The sequence below is a fragment of the Urtica dioica genome, chromosome 9 (assembly GCF_054948205.1).
Source record: "Urtica dioica subsp. dioica isolate 48M chromosome 9, U.dioica_male_clone48M_v1_H2, whole genome shotgun sequence".
Lineage (NCBI taxonomy): Eukaryota > Viridiplantae > Streptophyta > Magnoliopsida > Rosales > Urticaceae > Urtica > Urtica dioica.
This window is the reverse complement of record NC_142764.1, coordinates 1,724,381-1,748,611: the sequence shown is the minus strand read 5'-3', so window position 1 is coordinate 1,748,611 and position 24,231 is coordinate 1,724,381. Positions and strand designations below refer to the sequence as shown.

The window sequence follows — 24,231 nt, the reverse complement described above, 5'->3', positions numbered from 1 at the left end:
AGTCTTTACATTGTACATTTGATGTAATAAAGTCTCATGAAGACTCTTGCTTGTAATTGCTTATTCATTAATAAAAAGTTGAAACGTTCATTCATTACTCCTTGTCTCTTTGAAGCTTTATGATAAAACATTAGTCTTTAGTCCATAAACAAACTAAACAACTTACGAAGAGACAAATGTAGATTCGCATGAAAAAACTCTTCGTAGTTTGCTTAAAACGATATATTCGCAATCTAAGGGTCAATGGACTATTGACCTCGGTATGATTGTTAGGAGAATCTATGATGTCTGGTTATGGGGCATTGAGAGTTTGGTACTCTATAGTTCTTCTAGGTATCCTCCGAGGGTACTGAATTGACGAGTGCACTTCTAGAGACAAGATAAGAACAAACCATTTAACCTCTTATGTTTCGAAGTCACTACGTATGAATTGCATCGTGCTTACCTTAATCCTGAAATGAGACATGTCATTTCACACCTTACGTATTCTCATTTGAGAAAGTCAGAGTTCGGACTCACTATGTGATTCCGAACAAGGCCTATTGGTGAAATACTAAGTTGTGAGAATGTCATGAGTAACTTTGTGAAGTTCTCATAGATATGGAATTCATGTACAAGATTGCTGAAATGCAATATATATCACCTCATTCTTTGTTCCTTGGAGTGTGAATAAATGAACTAGCCAGTGTCCAAATTGAGTCCTGACCCTTTTTGGATGAAACAATGTGACTTGTTAGCTCCTCGTCAATACATTGTTTCTAACTTATTCACAAGCAACAAAGGAGTTGAGGAAATTAAAGCTAGAAGGTTAAAATGGTAATTTTGTAAATCTCGACTAGCTGATGATATTCATGAAGGGTAAACACTGATAATATTCTGTGGATCCACTCATTACAATTAGGTTGAATTCTTGAGTAGAAAATAAATTCATTTGAACCGAGAGATTTTCAGTGTCAACTCTTTAGTGGAGTCAATTGGCATTAAGATAAACTTGGAAAAGGTTTGTGAACTTTTGAGTCCAAGTGTTTAGCTCAAGCTTTGTTCATTTGGGTCCATGAGGTCACTGTCACGAATCACATCGAGTAGGAATAGTTAAACTAGAAGCTAAGTCAAAACGAGAACGAAAATTGTCAAAAGGGTATTTTTGTCTTTTGAGACATAGGATGAAATGAATGTCAATAAATTTTTTGACAAGGTCATTTGATGACTTAATGTCACTCGGCCAAGTTAGATTAATTGGGCCTTGTGGATCAATTTCATTTCATAAGAATTTTATTGAAAATTCTTAATGGGCCTTTTTCATGTTGTCATGAACAAATGGAAAAGCTTCTAAAAGCCTTTTCTAGATGGTTTAGGCGCCCAACATACCCAAGAGAAAGAGAGAATATTTTGTGCATAAATGTATCAAGATACTTGCCAAAAGAAGAAGAGGAAACAAATTTCCTCTATGAGGAAGTAAGTATTTCGGCCAAGACAAGTCAAAGGGGAAGCAAGAATAAAAGAGGAAACAAATCCAAGGTGTCATGAAGGCACATGTTGGCCGTGTGACTTGGATAGAAATGGGAAATAAAGGGTTGCTCATGATAGCTTAGAAAATAAGAGAATACTACTTCTTTCCAAGGCCAACCCTTCTCCTATGAATATGACTCTCATTCCCCTCATTTTATTCATTCCACATAAGTTAGAGATTGAGAGCTTCTCTCTCTAGACCTTGTGGTGGCCGATCCTCTCTCTCTCTCTCTCTCTCTCTCTCTCTCTCTCTCTAGTTATTTTTCGTTTTATTGTTTTGGCACCTAGGTCCTCATTTGACCTAGTGTTTAGCTCTGCGACTTCGAGACTCGTTCTTAAGTCGTAGTGTTTAAAAGTGCCCACGCACTAATTCCTTTTCTCTCGAGTGATTTAGTGATAGAAACTTTCGTGGTTGCTCGAGTTGCCGAGGAAGGGAGAGAGACGTGCTGCGAGGGGAGACGAACGTTGCAACCTTTTTCCAAAAGATTCTCAACGTTCAAGCATCTAAAAAGGTTAGTAAACTTCTATGCTCATAATAGTTCCATTTATATGTACTTGTTCTTTGTCTAGGTTAGTTCTATTTAAAATTCCGCCGATTACCGAAGCGTTAAACTTTTTCTTAAACCCTAGATCGATTCCAACACCAATACCCTTTGAATTTTGGGTTTACAAAAAATCTAGAAAAGCGAGAATCAAATATTCTACGATCAAACCACGAATCACAATCCACATATCATATATTGAATTGCATGAAATTCACATCCACATATAATTTCATTCAAACCATATTTAAATTAATTACAAGAACAAATCGATTAATTAATCATAACATCTAGCTCTGATACCACTTGTTGGGTGAATCAAGCTCGTATCAGACACAAACAATCGCTCCGATACGACTCGTTGGAGATGATTCCACCATATAACCATATTAATGCGGAAAAATAATTAATTACGCTGATCATAAGCTAATTATATTATGGTTATAATTAACAAGATCTAGTTATGTTTAATTAATTTAATTCACGAGAGCATATTTATCAAGCAACCGATTTGAGCAAAAAACGAATACTTACATCGATTTTCGGTTCAGATACAGAACGCTCCTAAACCAATCGCGTACTCCTTGCATTGTCTTGATGAAGGACTCGAGGATGACACCTTAGTCTTCCGAAACGTAATCTCCGAGACGAATAAGAAAGATGAGTGGGCACAGTCTTTATCTCACTAGATCACGAAACTAGGTGTTTCGAGATCTCTCTCTTTATTTTACTAAGAATGGAAACGAATTTTCGAGGGGAGGGAGAGAAAATTTCGCACGGCCAAGGGAGAGCCACAAAATTATTAGGTCAAAATACTTAATTTTTGCCTTCTCATGAATCCCTATTTATAGTAGTAAAATGAGATATTCATGGAATCTTTCAGAATATTTTATTTCCTTTTATTGTGTTCACACTGGTGGATTAAATCTAGGCCATTGGATCTCAACAAGTGAATCCTACTTTTTCTCTCATCCATCAGATCAATATCTATGGGATATTATTCTCTATTTAAATAGAGAATATTTTATTTAGTGAGAGAATAAAGGGGAATATATTATTTCCCTTTAAATATATTCTCATATATTCTCCTAAATACTTTCCTTTAAATAAGGAGAAAATATAGGACAATATCTTATATTATTCTCTCTCCTTTATTTAAACAACTAAAGAGAAATTATTGGTAAATACCAATATTATAAAAATCGAATTTTAGGCACACGGCCAAGGGGAATTTGCGCAAACCCTACTGCCAAAAAACCTAATTCGACTTTCATATTTTGTGCAAGGCTCAATTGCTTAAAACCCAATTAATTATTTATTTACTTGGTCCAACAATAAACAAATAATTAATAATTGTTTATTTACTTGATCAAACAATAAATAAACAATTCTACCATAAATATTTATTTAATTCTGCGAATACCCGTTTTCCAGAATTAATGTTGTCAATCACAATTACAGCAAGTGAGATTAATAATGATAAACATTATTTTAGGAAAGTTCTTATCCGCCTTTATCAGAGCCGAATCGGGGACTATGGACCTAGTAATAGAAGCTTAACAAATCCGATGAAAAAGACGAAATAGTCCTTTCTCTTTTTCCATCGATTCGTCTAATCTTGGTCAAATACTCCACTTTGTAAGCCAAGACTGAACTCTCCTTTATACTAGAATTATATTTACTCATCGTGACGAGTGTCCACTGATATAGTCAGTTCGTGATCAAGATCCTCCAGGTTCAAACCGTATCGAGAGAAGTCAATTTATTCCGTTATACTTCCCTTGATACATATCAGCCCTAAGCAATGTTGCTTCCCCAGAGAAAGATTCTTTCGAACGTTACTTACTTCGAAAGTTCTAGCAATCTATCGGTTCTGGAATCAACCCTTAGGTGAGAGAACATTAACCTTCTTTCAGGAAGGCTGGATTCCGTATCTGTAAATCATTTCCCACTCGAATTATGCTCTGAGAAAACTCCCAAGACATAAGATGTGATTAGCATGAATAGCCTTTTAGCGAATGAGTCAAAGAGCTAAGTAACATAACCCAGTGTCCATGATCACTTTAGGATTTAGATCAAGTCTCACTGTGACCATCATAGTGACCTTGGTTAGTGTGTCGTAACGGTCCTTAAACGACACATCTACAACCAAGACCTGTCCAAGTCGTACACTTACCACAAGTGTAGAATGCTCTCACATAGTGATCAGCCTTCACCTATGTTTCCACATATATGACTTTAGATATAGTTTTCCAGGCGTATATCAGTCATCGACCATGTTTTAGCACACCGCCCGAACTCAGGTACCCAGTACGTGACTCAGTTAGATACGGAGGCTATGGAAGATAGTTGTTATTGATTCTAATTGTTTAGAACTCAACCCACTAATCATATAATGCTAATAAAGTAATCTTATTATCGAATTTAGTAATCATTTATTCATTATCTTCAAGTGGGCAATATTCCCAACAGAGCGCATTTATATGGCTCAACCAGACGGTTTCATGGAAGGAGGTCAAGAGACCAAGGTTTGTGAGTTGCTTAAGTCCGTTTATGGATTAAAGCAAACATCTAGGTCATGGAATATTAGATTCGATGAAACTGTGAAGAGCTTCAGTTTTGAGCAGTCAATAGATGAGTCATGTGTTTACAAGTTAATACACGAAGGTAAAGTTGTATTTCTGGTACTGTATGTCGATGATATATTACTCATAGGTAATGATGTGGGTAAATTATTTGAGGTTAAGATCTGGCTAGCAAAGGAATTCGATATAAAGGATCTAGGAGAAGCCGCGTACATTCTGGAGATCCAAATCTTTCGAGATCAGAAGAACCGGACTTTGTCGCTCTCTCAAGCATCTTTTATTGATAAGGTGATGGATCGCTTTTCGATGCAAGACTCCAAGAAGGGCCAAACACCCTTTAGGCATGGAGTCTCACTCTCTAAGGACCAATCTCCCAACACTGCACAAGAGATTTAGGACATGAGAAAAATTCCTTACACCTCCGCCGTTGGAAGTTTCATGTATGCTATGCATTGAATAGGCCAGGTATCTGCTTCGCAGTTGGCGTAGTTAGCCGTTTTCAATCCAACCCTAGACCCGAGCACTGTATTACTGTTAAGCATGTTCTTAATGTTGGAATCGATCTAGGGTTTAAGAAAAAGTTTAACGCTTCGTTAAGCGGCGGAATTTTAAAAAATTTCTTTTTAAGTAAAACTAGTTTTTACTAACCTAGACAAGAGCATGTACATGTAAATAAAAACTAATATGAGCTATTAAAGTTACTAACCTTTCTTGAAGCTTGAACCTTGTAGAAGCTTTTTGGAAAGTTGCAACGCTCGTCTCCCCTCGCAGCACGTCTCTCTTTCTTTCCTCGGCACCTCGAGCAACCACGAAAGTTTCTATCACTAAATCACTCGAAAAGAAGGAATCAGTGAGTGGGCACTTTTAAACACTACGACTTAAGAACAAGTCTCGAAGTCGTAGAGCTAAACACTAGGTCGAGTGAGGACCTAGGTGCCAAGACAAGAAAAATCGAAAATATAAACTAGAGAGAGAGAGAGGAAGGGGCGGCCAAGTCTAGTGAGAGAAGCTCTCAATCTCTAAAACTTTGGATGAATAAATTGTGAGAAAAAGGGGCTCCTATTTATAGGAGAGGTCTCACCTTCTATAAGGTAGTTTCCTCTTCTATAGAATATCACATATTCATGAGCCAATTACCTCTTTTCCCACTTGAGATGCTCGGCCAAGGATGCCTTCTAGAAGGCTTGGATTTGTTTCCATTTTTGTTCCTTGCCTTGCCTTGTTCTCTCTTGGCCGATTACCCTAAAGCATCCTCATGCAAATTTGTTTCCTCTTTTTCTTTTGGCAAGTATCTTGATACATTTATGCACAAAATATTCTCTCTTGGTTGGGTATGTTGGGCGCCTATGTCCTTCTAGAATGGGCTTCTAGAAGCTTTTCCATTTGTTCATGACAACATGAAAAAGGCCCAATAAGAATTTTCAATAAAATTCTTATGAAATGAAATTAATTCACAAGGCCCAATGATCAAGTCATGGCCGAGTGAAACATGTCATAAAATGACCTTGTCAAAAATTTATTGACATTCATTTCATCGTTTGTCTCAAAAGACAAAAATACCCTTTTCACTATTTTCGTTCTTGTTTTGACTTAGCTTCCAGTTTAACTATTCCTATCGATGTGATTCGTGACAGTGACCTCATGGACCCAAATGAACAAAGCTTTAGCTAAACACTTGGACTCAAAAGTTCACAAACCTTTTCCAAGTTTAGCTTAATGCCAACTGACTCCACTAAATAGCTGACACTGAAAATCTCTCGGTTCAAATGAATTTATTTTCTACTCAAGAATTCGACCTAATTATGATGAGCGGATCCACTGAATATTATCTATGTTTACCCTTCATGAATGTCATCAGCTAGTCGGGATTTACTAAATTACCATTTTACCCTTCTAGCTGTTATTTCCTCAACTCCTTTGTCGCTTGTGAATAAGTTAGAAACAATGTATTGACGAGGAGCTAACAAGTCACATTGTTTCATCCAAAAGAGTCAGGACTCAATTTGGACACTGGCCAGTTCATTTATTCACACTCCAAGGAACAAAGCATGAGGTGACATACATTGCATTTCAGCAATCTTGTACATGAATTCCATATCTATGAGAACTTCACAAAGTTACTCATGACAGACTCACAACTTAGTACTTCACCAATAGGCCTTGTTCGGAATCACACAGTGAGTCCGAACTTTGACTTTCTCAAATGAGAATACTAAGGTGTGAAATGGCATGTCTCATTTCAGGATTAAGGTAAGCATGATGCAATTCATACATAGTGACTTCGAGACTTAAGAGGTTAAATGGTTTGTTCTTATATTGTCTCTAGAAGTGCACTGGTCAATTCAGTATCTTCGGAAGATACCTAGAAGAACTATAGAGTCCCAAACTCTCAATGCCTCATAACCAGACATCATAGATTCTTCTAACAATCATACTGAGGTCAATAGTCCTTTGACCCTAAGATTGCGAATATATCGTTTTAAGCAAACTACGAAGAGTTTGTTCATGCAAATCTACATTTGTCTCTTCGCAAGTTGTTAAGTTTGTTTATGGACTAAAAGACTATGGTTTTATCATAAAGCTTCAGACAAGGAAGATTGAATGAACGTTTCAACTTTATTAATGAATGAATAGGAAATTACAAGCAAGAGTCTTCATGAGACTTTATTACATCAAATGTTCAAAATAAAGACTACAACTCTTCTTGTGGGCACCATTGACAACACTTAAGTATCTTCAGAGAACTAGGAACTTGATGCTTACATATTCAGGTACTGACCTGACTATGACGGGATATACCGACTCCAATTTTCAAGCGGATAAGGATTCTAGAAAATCTACTTCGGGATCTGTGTTCATCTTTAATGGTGTAGCTATTGTGTGGAGGAGTATTAAGAAATCTTGCATTGCTGACTTCACAATAGAAGCAGAACATGTGGCTGCTTGTGAAGCATCCAAGAAGGCTGTATGGCTTAGAAAATTCCTTAAGTATTTGGAAGTCGTTCCAAACTTCGACGAGCCCATGACCCTTTATTGTGATAATAGTGGGGCTGTCGCTAACTCAAAGGAACCTCGAAGCCATAAGCGCTCTAAGAATATTGAGAGGAAATACCATTTGATTCGAGAGATCGTGCAGCACGGAGACGTGGAGGTAAACAAGATCTCAACGGTGAAAACCTGGCAGATCCATTCACCAAGGCCCTAGCAAACAAGGTCTTCTACCAGCATCGGGAAGGATTAGGCATGAAGGACTATGTACATCTTCTTTGAAGTCAAGTGGGAGTTTGTTGTCAATGGTGCCCACGAGAAGAGTAGTAGTCTTTACTTATGTACATTCGATGTAATAAAGTCTCACGAAGACTCTTCCTTATAACTGCTGAATTACTAATAAAAGTTGAAACGTTCATTTATTCTTCCTTGTCTGTTTGAAGCTTTATGATAATTTATAGTCTTACGTCCTTAAACAAACCTAACAACATATGAAGCGACAAATGTAGATTTGCACGAACAAACTCTTCATGGTTTGCTTAAAACAATATATTTGCAATCTAAGGATCAAAGGACTATTGATCTCAGTACTAAGTTATGAAGATGTCATGAGTAACTTTGTGAAGATCTCATAGATATGGAATACATATACAAGATTGCTGAAATACAATGTATATCACTTCATGCTTTGTTACTTGGAATGTGAATAAATGAACTGACAGTGTCCAAATTGAGTCATGAATCTTTTTGATAAATCAATGTGATTTGTTAGCTCCTCGTCAATACATTGTTTCTAACTTATTCACAGGCGACAAAGGAGTTGAGGAAATAACAGCTAGAAGGGTAAAATAGTAATTTTATAAATCCCGACTAGCTGATGATATTCATGAAGGGTAAACATAGATAATATTCAGTGGATCCACTCATCACAATTAAGTTGAATTCTTGAGTAGAAAATAAATTCATTTGAACCGAGAGATTCTCAGTGTCAACTCTTTAGTGAAAAATAAATTCATTTGAACCGAGAGATTCATATGATGACAAATGAAATGTATCACTCGGCCATCATGAGATTTTTGGGCCTTGAGGATTAATTTCATTTCATGGAATTTTACTTGAAAATTCTTAATGGGCCTTTCTTATATTGTCATGAACAAATGAAGAAAAATCTAGAAGCCCCTTCTAGAAGCCTTGCTCGTCCATACCAAAGAAAAAGAGATTATTTTGTGCATTGATGTACCAAGATACTTGCCAAAAGAAATAGAGGAAACAAATTTCCTCTACAAGGAAACAAGGTGGGCAATAAAGAAAAATATAGTGTGTGTGTGTGTGTGTGTGTGTAAATGTAATGTTAATGAAAAAAATGTAATGTTGATCTTGAATCCATATTGTATAAGCAAAATTGACAAAGAGTTATAAATGTAATAATAATTAAAAAAAAATGTCAATGCATAATTTTTCGTGACTATATTGTCACTGCATAATTTTTCGTGACTATATTGTCACTGCATAATTTAGATTCGTGACTATGTTTACACTGCATAATTTAGATTCGTGACAACGTTTGTCACAAACACTGTAACGAAATGACTAAAATATGTGGGAGTTTACCGGAATAAAGAGTGAAAAGAGTGTCAATGTGGGAGCTTGCTGCGTCGGAATAGATGGTGGGGACACTATGACCCCACGGGCAGAGAGAGACGGCGGCAAAAAAAATTTGTGGCCGTGGAAGTGAGTGTCGATGGGCAGCGCGAAGTAGAGACAGAAGAGGGACGCCGATGGATATCCAGACACACGGAGATCCAAACGTCGGAGAGATGAGACACGACGGCAATGGACGAGATGAGATTAAGATCGAGAAAAAATGAAAGAAAGAAGGAGGGACGGAAATGAAAGAGATGAGAGTAAGGTTTTTTTTAGTTTTTCTTTACAAAAAAAATAAATAGAAAATAAATAAAGGTATAATGGTAATTACATAAATAGAATTAAATTCATAGGTCCCTATCTTTTTTAAAAAAACGTCCAAAAAAGTCCATTACACTTTTTTTACTCCTAGTCAATCCTCTATATCTTTTTAATGACATAGCCCAAGTATTATTTTATTAGAAAAATAGTCTATCGGGCCGAAATTAATTCAATCAACTATTCAATTAATTAAATTATAATAAACACTAATTTAATTAATTTCAGCTTAATTGTGTATTTTTAATAAAATAAAACAAGAGCTGTTTTTTAAAGGGACTATGGACTATTAAGCTATTGACTGTAAAGATTATGCAAGTCTAATATAAAAACAAAAGCGAACATGGAAAGCAATATGCGTGAAATGGAGTTTTATTCTATTTAATTTGGTGAAAATACAAATCTTCAAGTCAATAGTTGACTAATATGTGAATTTAGTAGATTATCATCTTAAAATTATTATAGTTTAAGAAACCGTTACTTATTTAAAAAAAAAAGCAGAATTCTATAGCTGAATTCGTTTGTTTTGTCCCATAAATACATATGTTTATTTGTAATTTGTGGACGAACATTAAAATACCTAATTCTATAGCTGACTAATTGAATATACAGAGACAATGTATTATCTCCTAAACCACACCGGCCATGGTTCCACCAAAGCCTTTAAAAGAGGCACTTTCAACAGAATTTATAATTACTCAATTCATATTTGTCTATCTAAAGGTGGGTCATTTCTCAGCTCTAATTTAAGGCTCTATATCCACAAATTTACTGACAAAAGCTATGGGACAGAAGGCAGATAAACACAATAATTATAGAAATATATGTACGTGTCAACAAGCATTTATAAAAAGAATAATAGTTAAGGATATATATATATATATATATATATATATATATATATATATATATTTGTACGTAAAACAACCAGCATTAATAATAAATTGTTTGTGCTTATTAGGAATAATCCCGTATAATTAGAAGACTGAAATTGTAGTGTGGATAAAAGAAATATGAGAAACAAGTGGAATCAAGAGAAATTTGAAGACAAAATAAAAAATAAAAATAAAAAAAGGAAAGAGAGGAACATGGGTCGTCCCCGTAATTTAAGGGGATAATAAGAAAAAAGTGGCTAGTGCTACCATTATGTTTATAATTTGACTAATTCAATTCAACCCCCGTATTTTAAAAATATGATATTTGTCCTTGTCAACGACAGTGATACTGCTAATGTTCCTTAACACGTTGATCCGAAGAATTAGATTATATAAAAGGTTTGATTTACCCGTTAGAGTTAGGTTGTTTCTTAAAGAATAAGTTGCGAAAATAATAATTGCGTTGCATGAATACAAACTCACTTTTTATTTCTCAAGTGATATATTACATGTGCACGAACCCTCCATTATTCAAACCTTCCTTTTTCAGTATTTGGCTTTTTCGATCAAATACTTCAACTTGAGATTCCTTTTCTTTATTTATTTATGATTTTTTAATAATTTCATTAAGTTTTTCTGTATATTAGAAAAATATTTGGCGATCGGTTAAAATATTGAGAGCCTAATTTTGTTAATTAGATAGATGTAGTAATTAACGTTGAGTGTAAAAAGGCTAACTGATATGTGTCTGTCTATTATTTGATGTAGCGTGTGAAGTGCAATTAGAGGGGTGTTAATTGGATCTTTTATAATAAATAAATAAATAAATAAAAGACAGAGGCGTTAATGGCGAATAATAAAAAGAGGAGAGCAATGAAAGTCAAATAAATAAAGGTCGGTCCGTTCACCAATCAACCTTTTTATTTAGCAGAATTTAAGGCAAATTTCATCAACCCTCAACCGTATTTCCGTGACCACAAACCAAAATTTTCTCTTTTTCATATGTCTTCCTCTAAAAATCTATGTTATACACATGCATACATTACTTATATGATAAAATTAGTTAGCGCGTGAGTTTCATGCATTTGAGAAGCTTCAAACTCTCTACTAGCTTTTGTTCATGGTGGACCAACGCTGTGGTGGAGAGTGGAGACTACACACACTCTCTCACTAAATCAAAACCCCAAATACGTGTTGCTCTTTCTTACACAGCCAAAAATAGCGCTCTCTCTCTCTCGTTTCTTAATTATCATTTCAAGCCATTATTCTCTCTCTGACGGGTACGTTCATGTTTTCTTCTTCTTCTTTTATTTGATTTGAACTATGCAAATTCTCTTGTTATATTGTTTTTAGGCAGAGTGGTGAAGTACAGGACTTTAATTTGCTCTACTTTTTTAGGGATGTTGTTATGGTTCATGTGTGAAGTTGGTGGAAAAAAAAAAATCATTCGAGGCAATAAATACTTCACCCAGCCGCTCATTCATTATTAAATATATATTCATCTGCATAGTTTCAATTTATGGAAAAACAGTTTCTTCCGTGTATGTTTGTTGTGCAATTAACTAAACACCAATTTGATTCTGCTTGTCAGCTGATAGGTCAGAAAGTAATATGGCAGAGAGAAAGCTGAATTTCAACGCCCCTCTAATGTCGGTGAGGCGAATCGCTTCGAGGCCCGTGTCTCCGATCAGAACACCGCCCCCGCTGCCGACGGAGCAGGTGACCGAACCGGTGGCAGTCCCTTTTCATTGGGAGCAGATCCCGGGACTAGCCAAAGGGATAAACAAGGTTGAGCCCAAAAAGAAGCTCGCTCCCCGTACCCCTCCAGGGAAGAAGAAGCATCGCAGAGAAGAAGAAGACGAGGCCGAGGATGCTTATTCGGACGCGCTGGACACGATGTGCTCCCACTCGCAAGAGTCGGGGTCGGACGGAGGTGGATTCTCCACTGATCCGCACACTCGTGATTTCATGATGAACCGCTTCTTGCCCGCCGCCAAGGCCATGGCTTTCACTTACACCCCCAAGAAGCAATCGCCCAAACCCGCCCCTAAACAAGTCATCCACACGAGACTCTCGCTGCCACCAAACGGTGTTTCTTCGAGTCCAAAGATACACCAACAGCAACCAGAGAGCGAAAGCGACGAAGAAGACCACAATGGACCCCAAGTCATAACAGAAAGGGGTTGTGGCTTATTCCCTCGCTTATGCTTTCGCAATTACTTGAGCCTCCTGGGTCCTCTTCCCTCCGTCAAGCTCTCCTCTCCAAAGCCTAACAAAAGTGCTTACAATCAGTCTATCAGCAAGAGTGTCAAGAAGGCTTGGGATACTCATATGAAGAGGTTGGAGAGCAGATCCTTCTCGCCCCAACGAAGGGAGGGCCGCGAGGAGAAGAAGACGAAGAAGGGCGACGAATCCAAACGCTTCGCCTTCTCGGGCGAGATCATGGGAAGGCTGTCTCCTTTCCGAACCTCACGAGCCACGGATGTGCGATCGCGATCCGGAGAACTTCATATGTTTGACAACAAGGGACGGGCTGTCGAGTCGAAGCGGTTTGCGTACTCTGGCGAACTGAACAGAGGAAGGCTATCCCCACTCAGAAACACGCGGCCCGCGGAGAACCCTAAACCTGACTTGGGGTCTCGATCGGCCGAGCTGAAGATGGCTGAGAACATGCGGGCGAGCTATCCAAGGCGGTTGGCCAACTCCGGTGACCTTCAAAGAGTATCATTGTCATCGCCATCGTCTCCGTTCAGACCGACATCCCGGGCCGCGAGCATATCTCCGTACCGGAACCAGTTTCCCCAGTCCCCTTTCCGCCGAGGGGCGTTCCTCGGCCTTCCAAAGGAAGAGAACGCCAAAGCCGGGAACAAGTTTCAGCAAGTTTCAGGGAGCCGAAGGTCTTTTTCGCCGATCCCTGCCATAGAGAAAACACTCTATGTAGACAGCGCCGAGCGTGGTTCGGGTTACTTGGGAAGCAAGCCACGGTTCCACTCTGGAGAGCAACTGCGTGGGGCAAGATGGGCGGAGGAAGAGTTTTCGTTTCAGGACCTTAAGAGTCTGAATAACGCGATGGCACTGGAGATTTTGGAGCAAGAAATGTGTGTGCCTAGAAAGAGTAAACACGGACAAGAAGTCAAGTGCTCAGAAACATTGAATGCCAAAGCGGACACTGACTACAGTCTGAGTTCGAGCTCGGCAAAGTCTCCTCTTCACCCACCGCTGCCTAGATCGCCTTCTGAGTCTTGGCTATGGCGGACCATTTCTCTGCAGAACTCCTTCGGTTTGAAAGTAGAGGCCAATGATTCGGAGCCCAAGATTTCATCAACAAGCACTACCAAGTGGGAAACAATCGTTAAGACGTCAAAGTCGCATCACGACCATGCTCGCTATTCCGAGGTAAATTTCACTATATTTTAAACTTCTATTGTGTGTTGTGTTTTCAATAGACTAACCTTATTTGCTTACTTTACAGGAACTAGTGGCTCACATATCTAAGCAATCTAAGACTTAGAAATGGCCACTCAAGGATCACAGTACAGCACAGAGTTTTTATAGCCTTTTGTGTTTTTTTTTTTTTTTTTTTTTTTTTACTTGTTATTAGAGAACCTATACGAAGACGGTCACGATAGCTTGGCCGCTCATTTGTTCCACGGTTCTCTTCAGCAAACATCGAAATGAAACCATCACCACCAAGTTTGAATGACGCCAATCCAGACCATCTTGTTTGAAGATTGCTCAAAGCGTTTGTTCTCTTTCTTCTTTTTCCTTACAATATTTGTTACTATTAACATGTTAGCTAAGCTGAGAAAAGTGTGTTCAGTTCTTGTTTTCCGCTAGCTAAACATGAATTAGTTTCTTAAAGTGATATAATGGATTACATAGGCCTAAAACAGTACATTGGCGCAATGGGGTTCTTGTATTTGTAATGTAGCTAATTTGTTTGCGGTGTACAGAAATCAATATCATATTTTTCCTTAACGACTCTCCTTTCATCACTTCTCTTGATTACTGAGACTAATACGGAAAGATCTCGATAAATTAAAAGCAAATGAAAGAAGGTGCAAATCAAAGGACAGATGGTTTTATTAATGCACGGGAAGTCTCTTCTGGCACAAAACAAAGGTGACTAAAAGGCAGAGTAAAGCAACGAGTACTTCCTCCACTAGATAGCTACAAAGGCTCCTCTTCCCAGCACAAAAGCAAAGGTGATAGATAAAGCAATTTCTCCTTCATGAGCCAGGCCGCCTGGCAAAGTCAGTCACTGGGAGTCCTTCAAAATCTTGCAACATCCATGTATGTTTCAAGTACACCCACAGATGGGCAATAAGAAAAACCTAGGATCATATTAAAATGGGTTATATATGTGTATAGCCATTTTTGTTACAGGGGATTTAAATTTAGCCAAACTTTTGTTAATTTTGAGTAAATAGCCACACTCACCAATTTACAAAAAGTAAAAAGACCAAACCGGTCTCAGTGTCAAATTCCCGCTCATTATTTTCAGTCCATTAATTAAAATGGAAATCAAACATTAGGTCATAATTTCTGGCACAAATCAAGGGATTATCATTAAGAAACGTAATTAAACATTAGGCACCACAAATTCCATTCAAAACACACGCACCACAAATTCACCGAGATGCTCCCTCGCCAACAGGAGCACCACGAATCTTTTCTTCTTCTGTCATCTTCTTTCTTCTCCGGGAGGCAACGAGAAGAAAGAAGATGACAGAAGAAGAAAAGATTCGTTTAAAAGAGGAGAAATTGGGCGGTACAGAGTGAGGCTCGTTAACTTTGTCCACGCCGTGATGTCGGCCATGGTGTTCTCCGCCGTGGCCATGTTCGACCAGAGATCTATATAGCCATTAATTTTTTTTTCTTTTTTCTTTTGCATAAAGGAAAATATGTGTATTGATAAAGAATTGGGAAAGAAGAACCCAAATATTTTATTTTTTATTAATGAAGAATTGGGATTACAGGATTTCTTGTATTATGATGATCCTTCATTTTTTTTTTCTATCTTCTTCTTATTCTTCTTCTTCTTCTTCTTTTTCATCGGAATTGCTGGCGGTTTTGAGTGTATGAGATTTGTTTCAGTGATTGTGAATTTGCTGAGATTTTGGTTCTGGTGAATTCTTATCCAGTATTGTAAATACAACATTGATTTACTGTTAATACCAATTGTTTCATCGTAAATGTATTGTAAATACAAATCATATTTACAGTTAATACTAATTGTTTCATCGAGGATTATTCGCTGTTTTGAATCAAATAATATTCAGTAAATAAAAGAATATATTTACTAATTTTATTCCATAATTAATAGCCACGAAAATAGAAACAAACTTAGCTAAAGTCAACGCATATCTCACGTCCATAAAATCCTGAAATACACGTTAAAAACTCTTTCCACATAGGAAACATTCAAAATTAAAAAAAAATCTTAAATTATTCAGCTTAATTAATAAGGGTAAGCCTATTTATATATAGATCTAACTTGAGAATTGGATCAAACTAAAACAAGTAACTTCCTAACTAAAACAAGTAACTTCATTCATTAAATAAGTAACTTCTAATGTTGGCTGATTTGTTTATCGATTCTTTTGATGGAATTATTTTCCATCGAAGGCCGCTATAACATTCCTCGCTTCCTCCAAAACAGGCTTGTCCTCAAGATTGTAGTTACGCCTCTCTGAATGCCATCTATTCTTTCCTCGCGATGTCGGTGTCTTCTGCCTTCAACTGGACGAGTAACTAACGCTACCCCTTGAACTACCGAGCGTGAAAGATCACATGTGGTGGATTTGAATTGTCCGGCTCTCGTGGAATTAAGGAGGTTAAGTTGGTGTTGCGAGCAGTTCTCCTGATGTGGCTTGAACAAGGACACATGAAAAACGTTGTGGATGTGAGATTTTAGCGAATTCACCGATGCGATCGAGGATACATCAATGTCAATTGGCGATATGGCTGGGGTTTGAGCCACACAAAGTCTCCCACAGCTAACTCGATGAAGCGGTGTTTCCCATCGTAAGAGTTCTTCATGCGGTGTTGTGCTTTGGCTAAACGGGCGCGAGCCTCCTTGAGGAAGGCTGGCTGATCGTCGAGAGTGTTGTTGACGGCCTCGACATGTGTCTCTCCCAGTGTAATCTATGGGGTTCTCGACCATAGACCAACTGGAAAGGCTTGGCTTTAAGCGTTGTATTGTACGACGTGTTGTAGCAATACTCCACCCATGGAAGCCATTGGAGCCACTTCTTTGGTTTGTCGTCTAAGAAGCATCATAGATACATGTCGAGTGTGCGGTTGACCACTTCAGTTTGCCCATCAGACTGGGGTGATAGGCTGTGGAGAACGCCAACTTTGTGCTAGAGAGTCGGCGGAGCTCGCGCCAAGAAAAGCACCGAAGACGGGGTCGCGGTCGAAAACGATTGATTCAAGAAGTTCGTGGTGATGTATTGGAAAAATGTGTCGTCGATGGACTGAGCGGTGTAAGTGTTGGGAAGTTACAAGTTGGTAAAACACGAACAATCGCTCTGATATCAATTGTTGGGAAATGAATATGGAATAAGACAGGAACATTCGCTCAGATACCAATTGATGGGAAAACAAGTTGGTGAATATCGGACCAAACGATTGCTCTGATGTCATTTGATGGGTAAATTACTTCTCCATGGTAATTACGGTTCCCATGTATTGAACACGAACAATCATTTCAATACTTCTTATTGGATAACTAATCTCTTAACCCTTACAGTATGTTTACTAGTGCAGGATACAAGAATACACGAACAATCTCTTATCATTAACGTAAACAACAATTATCAGGATGATCAAAATTATTAAATAACAACAGATCTAATATTTAAGACAAGCACAATCAACACAAACCATAAGAGGATTTAGTAATACATACCTTTCAGTATAGCTACAGATCCTCCAAGCTCTAACTTTTGGATCTCCTTGCTTCTCGGATTCCTTGGCGATTCCTTACTCTTTGGATCTTCGGATCTCCAAGCTCTCGAACTCCTTGGTGACTCTTTGCTCTTTGGATCTTCAGATCTCCAACCTACTCCTCGGTTGCTCGTCGGTCGATCGATACCACAATCTTCCAATATGTAATCTCCGAAAGAATAGAGACCAAGGTGTGCGCCCACTCTTTTCTCACTAATGACACCAGGTGTTGGAAGAATTCTTTCTTGCTTTGGGAGATAGTATGAACGAATTTTCCAACTCCGGGAGAGAGGAAACACTTCCAAGACCAGAGGGAGGGAGATTCACGAATTTGAAGAGTGGAACTGTGATGAGTTGAGCGAATTTCCCTCTACCCCAAGCCCCTTATTTATAGATTTTTAGCTTTACCTAAAATAGAATATGCACTTACTTGATTGCCTTTGATCTTATTTTATTTAGTGTGAGAGATATAGTCTATAAATAAAAGAAATCAAATATTTTCATGATACTTTAATAAATAAAATATCCAGTTCATATCTGATATTTATTTACTTCTCACTTTAGAATATATTAATTTGGTATTAATACTGAATATCTACATGATATTTTCAATAAATAATATCATTAATATATTATTTATTTCTTACAATAAAAGATACAATTCTATAAATAGGATAGTAGAGAATATCTACATGATACTCTCAATAAAGAACATAATTAATATATATTATTTGTTTCTCACAATATAATATACTGTTCCAAGGAAAAAGTAGAGAACATCTTAATGATATTCTCATAAATAATTAATATATTTATGTCTTAATGATATTCTCATAAATAATTAATATATTAAATACTCAGCAAATCGAATCATATTTAATATATAGTATTTATTTCATATTTGAGAAAAGTCCCAATACGATTGGGATTTGATCAAACAAATCCAAGGCACATGTGTCATATGTACACGCCTACCACAAGCTTTGTTGGACCTTGTGGGCTGATTTAAATTGCTCTTTTACAAGCCCATTTAAAACTAAGTGACATTCCAAAGTTACTTATACAATTACTAACTTCTTCGTAAAATACTTTATTATTAATACGAAAGAAATTGTAAACAAGTTGCATTAGTGAGAGTGTGATAAATTATTTAATTATTATGAGATCTCTATCCATCTTATCAAAGTCACCTTGGGGACTATGGACCTAATAACTGAAGCTCCTACAAATCCGAATAATTAGAAGAAACCTCTACTTCTCTTATTCGTTCAATTCGTCAATCTAGGCGTCACTCCATAAGATGAGCCAAGACTGCACTCTTGTTATTACTAGAATTATATTTTACTCGATGTTTATGAGTGGGCATTGATATAGTTAGTTCATGAGCGTAATCCTCCAGGTTCAACTCATACTGAGAAAGGTCAATTACTCTGTTATACCTTTCTTGATACATATGAGCCATAAGCATCATTGCTTCCTCAGCAAAAAAGTTCTTTCGTACGTACTTACTACGAAAGTGCGTGCAGTCAATGGGTCCTAGAATCAACCCTTAGGGGAGTGAACATTGACTTTTTTCAGGAAGACTGAATTCCGTATCAATGAATCACTTTCCGCTCAAATCATATCCCGAATTCCCAAGACATAAGTATTTAGGCATCTTCAAGTAGCCATTAACGAATGAGTCAAAGAAACCGGTAATACAACTTAGAAGTCCGTGACCACTTTAGGATTTAGATGAAGTCTCACTGTGACAATCATAGTAACCCCGGCTAGTGTGTCGTAATGGTGCTTAAACGACACATCAACAACCAAATTCTGTCCGGATCGTACACATGCGAAATGTTCAGAATGCTCCCCTCAAGTGATTGTACACATATGTGGACCGACCATGTTTTAGCTCACCACCCAAACTTAGATGTCCAACATGTAATCCATTTAATACGGATGCTATGGATGATTGTTGTTATATATTCTAACTAGAAAACAATGCACTAATCAATAATACTAATAAAGCAAACTTCCTATTATGTTCATTAATCATTCATGTTTATTTTATTATCTTCAGTGGTCAATATTCCTAATAGTAAGGATGCGCCACGAGTATAAAGTGTGCATACTTTGAGAAACGATCGACCACCACGAGGATGACGGATTTGCTAGTTTCCTTCGAAATTGCTTCCATGCAATCCATCAAAATGTGGGCCCAGATTATCGTCGGAAGGGAACGAAATAAGGCTTTTGACGACATGTAAATAATATCGTAAAAAACTTTTCCTGACATTTTCTCAATTGTCGTGGGGGTGCTGGGGAAAGTTTTTGACATTTAATGACATTTTTTAAATGTCATATTTAGTGTTGTTAATTATTTTGTAATGACATTTTTCAAGTGTCATAGCTATCGTGTGTAATCTCTTTCTATGACATGTAATTAATGTTGTGTTATACAATTGAAAATATTTTTAATGACATTTTCTAAGTGTTGTAATTATTGTCGTAATAATTTATTTTAATGACACGTAAATAATGTCAGGATACACAATGGTTAATTTATATTTAATGATATCTTTTAAATGTTGTAGTTGTATTCTTTTAATGCCATTTCCGTAGTGTCGATTTTATATATTGAGTTTTTTTACGTCACTTTTATATGTCGTTAATTTGTAATTTATTAGGTACAACACTAATCATTGAAAAATAATGTGTTTTTCACGTTCTTTAGATAAGTAAGAGTCAGAGTTATATTTACATACATATAAATTACAATATATTGGAACTTTAATGTAATTAATTACAATACAACACATTATGAAAAGCAAAAAGAAAAAACATATATTCTGAGAAGAATAAAAACATAAGGTATATAACACCAAATACAATTGATATATTGAACACCTTATAGCCCACATACACAGGCCCAACACGTAACATTTTCATCTTTTATATTTTTTTTTTAATTTGCTTTTCAACTCCTCTTTGTCGGCAAACAAAATGCACGGAGGGGCAGAGATTCTTAGAGCATGTCTCCCACTCCGACCTCCTTGCCGTCAATCTCGGTTGTTCTCCTTGGCGTTTTCCCCTTCTATGATGAATCTCCGTTGTTCTCCTTGCCGACGAATCGACAGTGCCTGGAGGTTTTGCTTCTCCGGGGCATGGAGGTCGTAGAGTCTCCAACGGTGCCGGCGGTTATCATGGCTGGTCCTCCGTCACTTTCAAAGTTTCTACAGAGAAATGAATTGTTAGTAAACACAACCCATCATTTTATTTTGCAAACAAAGACTGCGTTTGGTTCAGATTAAAAAGCCCAGTTTTTGTTTTTAGAAAAAACTAAACTGCTTATCTGGTGTTTGGCAAAACTGTTTTTACAAAAAACTTCAAAAGCGATTTTAGATTTTGTACATGAGATGGAAAAGTCAGGATTCTTAGCTTTTAGAAAAAGTGTTTTTTAGTTTGGTATATAAATTACTGTAATATCCTCGTACAAAATATTATTCATATATATGTATATAAATAACATATTAATAATTATTAAGAACATGTTTATTTTAGTCTTTTTACTATAAGATATTTAATTTACCGAACGCTAAATTAGTTTTTGTTACCAGCGACAACTGTTTTTATAAACAGTTTACCAAACACCTTGTCAGTTTTTGAAAGGTGTTTGGCAAAACTGTTTTTACAAAAAACTTCAAAAGCGATTTTAGATTTTGTACATGAGATGGAAAAGTCAGGATTCTTAGCTTTTAGAAAAAGTGTTTTTAAGTTTGGTATATAAATTACTGTAATATCCTCGTACAAAATATTATTCATATATATATGTATATAAATAACATATTAATAATTATTAAGAACATGTTTATTTTAGTCTTTTTACTATAATATATTTAATTTACCGAACGCTAAATTAGTTTTTGTTACCAGCGACAACTGTTTTTATAAACAGTTTACCAAACACCTTGTCAGTTTATGAAAAAAACATTTTTTTTCAAAAACTGAATCTAAAAGCACTTTTTTAAAAACAAAGTTATGCCAAACGGGGCCACAGTAAATAAAAAAAATGCACATTAACACTCCATATAAATAGGGTATTTTGAAGAGTATCCACGATCTATTCATGCTATAAATCAGGGAAAGCAGTTGTTTATTATAATAACTAATACATTTTTTATTCTTAACCATTTCCATAATTCCACGTCTTCTATGTCGCTTAGTGAAGAAAATAATAAACTTCACGATTCCACGATTATTAGTTTAAGTCAGGTTTTATGCTTATATTTTATCGTCTTCTAAAAAATAGGTTTATGGTTATGAGTTTATCTCTTTTTCAGAGGAACTACGCTTAGGGAAGTATTTACTTCTTTGAAAGGTAATCTTACTTCTTTATGGACTGATTCAAATTTGTAGTTGTTAGTTTTTTTTTTTTTTTTTTTTTTATTGCTGGAGCTTAATCAATATGTTGTTGATGGGACTTCACGTGGGTGCTTTGTAGATACAACATTGTATGCTAATATAATAAAAATGAGCTGCCCTCACTGAGTTTTTTCATTTGACGTGACTTAATGAGTAGCTAAATCATTCAAGCTTGATAATTACATTATTTTCACCATGTAATTTTTTTAACCTGTTCTTTTGAAAATATTATTATCTTTGAGACTTGACACTGTTTTTTTTATGACTGCTATTTGCCTTCTTATTGTTTGTCAAAAAGAAACTACTCTCTTCAAATATTTTTGTGTCAAGAGCCCAAGTGATTTAGGTTTTGATTTATATTAAAAGTATTTGGGTTTCTTATTTATTCTTTTTATAGGCTCAAATACGTTTCTCAGGAAGTGTAGTAGCTGTGTGGGTCTAATAAGTCAATTACACCATGACAGAGGTATTTAATTAGTTTTTTTTTTAATTTTCATCTAACTGGATACTTTTTATATTAGTATCTACAATGCATAACACATGTTTGTATTGTTTCATTTGGATATATGATGAAGTCCTCTAAAAAAAGTTCAGAAAAGGTTAAAGAAGCAAGTCCAAGTTGCTTTAGTGGCCACAACACACAGGAATAGAACACTAAGAATCATTGAGGGTTCGAACATTACACAAGGGACAAGGGATGTGAACAATCAAAACGATGGAGATACAAAAATGAAAGTGTTACCGGTCCACCTCGGCCCGGTAGAGCAACAACGGCCGTGATAGCAACCACCTCGAGACTCCCCCGACGCACGGCCGACCTCCGGCTCAGGAGCTCGACCTCGGCCTCAGCTCGACCTCGGCCTGACAAGCTCGACCTCGGCCTCAGCTCGACCTCGGCCTGGTGAGCTCGGCCTCTGCTCGGCCACCTCACCTCGGCCTCCTCACCTCGGCCACCTCAGCTCGGCCACCTTAGCTCGGCCTCAGCTCGGCCTCCTTAGCTCGGCCTCAGCTCGGCCTCAGCTCGGCCTCCTTAGCTCGGCCTCAGCTCGGCCTCCTTAGCTCGGCCTCAGCTCGGCCTCCTTAGCTCGGCCTCCTTAGCTCGGCCTCAGCTCGGCCTCCTTAGCTCGGCCCTCGTCTCCAAGGCCGCCTCAGAGCCGGCCCTCGTCTCCATGGACGACCCAGAGCCGGCCTCCGAGCTCCATGGCTGACTCAGACCCGGCCTTCCTCCATGGCCGACTCAGACTCGGCCTTCCTCCATGGTCGACTCAGACCCGGCCTTCCTCCATGGCCGACTCAGACCCGGCCTTCCTCCATGGCCGACTCAGACCCGACCTTCCTCCATGGCCAACTCAGACCCGGCCTTCCTCCATGGCCGACTCAGACCCGGCCTTCCTCCATGGCCGACTCAGACCCGGCCTTCGGCCAAAGGGATGCCCAAAATGCCCCTTGGTCGCCTATAAATACCAAGGCCCCTCCCTTGGTCCAGGTAATCCATATTTGAGTCCCGAAACGCTGCCGAACTCATACTTCGCTCGTTTCGCTCATCATTGGCCTTTCACCACCTCTAAAACCTCTATACTCCACCTCAATCCCACTAATGTTGAGCGTCGGAGAGGTAAACAGAGGCACCCCCTCTGTTTCCCCTTTGTAGTTCACGTGTTCTCTCTTCCTTTTCAGGTGCTTGGACGAACTCAAGGGACATTCACAGCTAAGGGAAGACTCGGGATACCGAGTCCGACACGCTCGAGCCCGAACGCGACCACTTGGTCCGGCCTTGGGTCGAACCGTTCGGGGCTCCTAAATCGTTGTCCGAAAATCAGCGACAACATTTTGGCGCTAGAAGGAGGGGTCGAACCTCCTTGGCGACGCATTCCCTTTACCACTCTTCTTCATCCTTCAACGGCAAAACTCTCGAGAGATGAGTCAATTGCCCGTCACCTCCGTGGGCGCCCGAGCGACTAGCTCGAGGCACAACCTCCAAAGCTCTGCGCGTCGTCTCGAAGGGCAACCTCATGATAATGAGAGCCAGCCCCGAGACCCGGCGAATGACCCCGAGGCCGCAGTCCGAGAGGACGCGGCTCGAAGGCTCGCCGAGCTCCTAGACCGCCCCGGCGTCACCGACGCGCTCATCGCCGACCTCCTCGACTCCAACGACGTCGACGACGTCAACCACGAGACCAACCTCGACCACGCTGTTCACGAAAGGGGACGCACGCGCACGCTTCCAAGGGGACACCCTCGGGCGACCGCGCCGAGATGTCAACTTTCTGACGAGCACACGCACGCGCCCTCGAGGGGACACCCTCGGGCGACCACGCCAAGGCGTCAAGTGTCGAGTAACACTCGAGGACGCTCGGCCTCTAGGTCCCCTCCAAGCTCACCATCCGCGTCCAAAACACCCAGGGAGGTGAC

At 38.3% G+C, this 24,231-nt stretch overlaps 1 protein-coding gene across 1 annotated transcript; it reads left to right on the top strand.

Annotated features, from left to right (window-relative positions):
- Positions 1-11,405: 11,405 nt before the first annotated feature.
- Positions 11,406-14,447, top strand: LOC149384611 (uncharacterized). The gene is made up of 3 exons (XM_089626089.1): positions 11,406-11,741; positions 12,053-13,857; positions 13,934-14,447. The coding sequence occupies exons 2-3, from the start codon at positions 12,073-12,075 to the stop codon at positions 13,970-13,972; spliced, it is 1,824 nt and encodes a 607-aa protein (XP_089482215.1). The 5' UTR covers positions 11,406-11,741; positions 12,053-12,072; the 3' UTR covers positions 13,973-14,447.
- Positions 14,448-24,231: the final 9,784 nt, after the last annotated feature.

Bases quoted from the DNA above. Each gene is read 5' to 3' on its own strand.
- LOC149384611 (XM_089626089.1), top strand. From the start codon at position 12,073: ATGGCAGAGAGAAAGCTGAATTTCAACGCCCCTCTAATGTCGGTGAGG. The intron at 13,858-13,933 runs GTAAATTTCACT...CTTACTTTACAG, and splicing joins ACCATGCTCGCTATTCCGAG to GAACTAGTGGCTCACATATC.